Here is a 3,303-nt window from a genome sequence, read left to right on the forward strand (position 1 = left end):
AGAGAGAGAGAGATGGGAGGAGGAGGAGGGGGTTCCAAAAGCTCCAGACTTAAGATTCCGATTCGTTGTCGTTTTTTTCACTCTGTGTTTCTTCCTCTCATATGGGTCTATAATTACGTGTGTAGTAGATAATCGACACCTCAAACGCCACAATTCAGGCCATGTAGGAAACAGGTTGCATTGGCCAAATCTAGTGGGATGCAATGATAGAAGATCAACACAGACATTTACATGATGACCGACAGACTAAATAGTCGGTGAGGCGTCTATTAAAAATGACAGGCACGCCGAGCCATTCCGCTCTTTCTATAATGTTATTGCGACATGTATATTACATTTAGCGACCTTTCTCTTAACTTTGGCATCTAGTATTGTAAATAGACTTATTTTTATTCAAAACATTTAATTCTTTCTTATTTAGCGTCACTATGAAAACGGAAAGTCGATTTTGATCACTGTTCTGTTTTCATTTTCACCGATCAGCTGATTTGTTTTCATTTTCTGTAGTGTCCTGAAGGGGGCCTGTGGAGTAAGCTATTGATCTTTTTATTCTGAATTTAGACAATTTTGATTCAAATTCTGATAGCAACTACAACAGTGGACCCGTCACATTGAAAGAGCGCTGGGTTCTCCCCAGGTTCTAAGGGGAAAGGAAAGGCTACCAAAAGGCCCAGGACAACAGCAGCAAGACCTCTTTGTCTAGTACCGTTTGCTGGTGATTCGTCACAGCGACAAACGATATGGGACAGGCTACAAAAGGTTTCATTAGTCTTCCTTTGCCTTTTTTGTTTTCACGTATATTATAGTGTAAGAAAATACACACAAACCTTGAGGTCTGTCATCGTCCTGTCCATGACGACCAAACGTTTCTGGCTATTCTCAGCGTTACTATTATGGGCAGCGACCTGGGACTTAAGCAGATCTCTTTCAGCAACCAGATTCCGGTTCTCATGCTCTTTTTGGCGAAACTTTGTCTCCAGTGTAATCATACTACGCAGCTCTCCCTCACACTGCTCAAGAGACTGGCGGAATAGAGTAATGATGGTGATTACAAATACTACTAATAAATATGATAAACAGAAGGAGAAGAAAATGAAGAAGAAGAGGAAAACAAAAAAAAAGAAAAAGAAGAAAAAGAAGAAGAATAAGAAGAAGGAGAAGAAGAAGGAGAAGGAGAAGGAGAAGGAGAAGGAGAAGGAGAAGGAGAAGGAGAAGAAGAAGAAGAAGAAGAAGAAGAAGAAGAAGAAGAAGAAGAAGAAGAAGAGGAAAAAGAAGAAAACGAAGAAGAAGTAGGAGAAGGCAAAAGATGGAAATAATAATAATAATTTAAAAATGATTATGATAATGATAATTGATAATAATGATAATGATACTTTTTTTCAGATCAAATGTACACATAAAAAACAAATGCCATATTGCAAGTTCAAAAGTCACAAAAAAAGTTTCGCTCCACATACAAAATTAATCTAAAACATTTTAGTGCACTATTGAACATAGCTAGTTCAAATGTACAACTAGCAAATCCAAATATAACAGAATAGGAAATTTCACATAGCAAAAGAACATATCCTCCGCAAAGATTATTCAGCGTGAGAATCATTTTAATGTGCTCAAAATGAGTGACAACAACCATAAGCAGTATCATTTTAGGGGGATTTGATCTCCATGAAAAAACATCCCGAGGATGCTCCCGCGGAATAAAATATGATAGGACTGAAGCAACCAGACACCAATAACAGCATTTAGCGGTATGAATTTGTCAGTGCTTTGTTTAAGTAGTGCAGGGTCAAAGGGGACGGAACCGCACGATGACATGTGCTGTTAGTGACGAGGGTGGCCTTGTCTTTCACATTTTTCAAGTAGAGGGAATGACAACTATCTTTTCAATACATCCCTTTAAGAAACTATATAACAAATCCCCAGAACGAAATATGCTTTGAAGGTAATAATGCTCCTGCATTACGGGAAGCTTTAAATGGCAATTCATCAAAAGATTGGGGGTGAAATATCCCCCTCCCCCCCCCCCCCCCCGACACACACACACACACACACACACACACACACACTTTTTCTTAACATCAACGACAATGCATGTGAATTTAGTAAATATACTATTTAAAACAAAGGTTAGCTGAAGCAAGAGACTAAATGATCCTTCAGCAGACGTATCAACAAAGGGTGGTAAAACTTGCCAAGTTGATGGAAAAAAACTCAAGCCTGACTACAGTGAAAATGGCAGCAGTCTTCAGATCAATTCAAGCCTATATTATATGCCACAGTGTTTTGTAGTGCAACAATAAATAAATCAAATTAAACTTGGCGTTGCATTTCATCCTATTAGTTTTATAAACATTGGTAATTTGTCGATTTTTTATCATAACAATTCGCTTCTTTTCCCATGATTTCTTCCTTGTTGCTTACATCTAACTTTTTCGTGGCAAACCATAAAAAGGTAAGGGCAAAAACAAAAACAAAAACCAAACCTTTTTAGTTCTTACCTTGATACACTTCTTATACTTTTAGCCTTTTTTTCTCCAGCAAATTTACATTTTAAAATGCTATTTGAATTTCCTATAAGGCGAACAACTTTAGCTGTGCATTACACTATGGGGGTGAAAAAAATAGCAACATAAATGATTTTGGTGTCATTACAACCCATGAAAGCAAAATCACCGCATGCAAAATGAAAAGTCTCCGCAAAACCTTTAAAATCACAAGACGAGACAGGCAGAAAAATGAAGAAGTAAGAGCAGCTATCGGCACTGATTTCTGCCTGCGTTACATAGAAAGAAAGAGGATAAAATGGTTTTGCCACCTGTTACGCATGTCACCTGACCAGCCAGCCTCGAGAGCCTACAACACCAAGCACTCAGGCTATAAAGGAAGAGGAAGGCCACGCAAAAGGTGGGTCGATGGGTGTCAAGGAAACCCTAAGAAAACATAACATCACAACTGAAAGAGCTGCGGAGCTGGCCTACCATAGAAAACTGCATCTCCTCTCGACGTTTAACGGCAACAGAGGATGAAAAAGTAAAGTAAATTCAGTACAATCAGAAAATCTTCCTCTATAGCATACTGAAAATCGGCTTAAATAGGAAAGGAGAAACATTGTTTAAAATGCCGTTTAAGGTATAGTATTGAAATTGTCAAACACCGAACCCCCCAAAAATTCAGAATCGCACGCTATATCTCACAAAACACCAATCTTACACCACTAACGGGAATCTGTAGAAGAAGAAGAAGAAGAAGTAGAAGAAGAAGAAGAAGAAGAAGAAGAAGAAGAAGAAGAAGAAGAAGAAGAAG

General features: G+C 38.3%; 1 protein-coding gene across 2 annotated transcripts in view; it reads right to left on the minus strand.

Moving 5' to 3' along the window:
• The window catches only part of LOC101858624 (ELKS/Rab6-interacting/CAST family member 1), a 178,013-nt gene that overhangs the window by 127,931 nt on the left and 46,779 nt on the right, over positions 1-3,303 (minus strand). For both annotated transcript variants that reach the window (XM_005096891.3, XM_005096892.2), the window contains exon 8: positions 828-1,022. In XM_005096891.3, coding sequence (XP_005096948.1) covers positions 828-1,022 — 195 coding nt within the window. The remainder of the gene's footprint in view (positions 1-827; positions 1,023-3,303) is intronic.

This window comes from Aplysia californica, unplaced genomic scaffold (genome assembly GCF_000002075.1).
Source record: "Aplysia californica isolate F4 #8 unplaced genomic scaffold, AplCal3.0 scaffold00141, whole genome shotgun sequence".
Taxonomy (NCBI): domain Eukaryota; kingdom Metazoa; phylum Mollusca; class Gastropoda; order Aplysiida; family Aplysiidae; genus Aplysia; species Aplysia californica.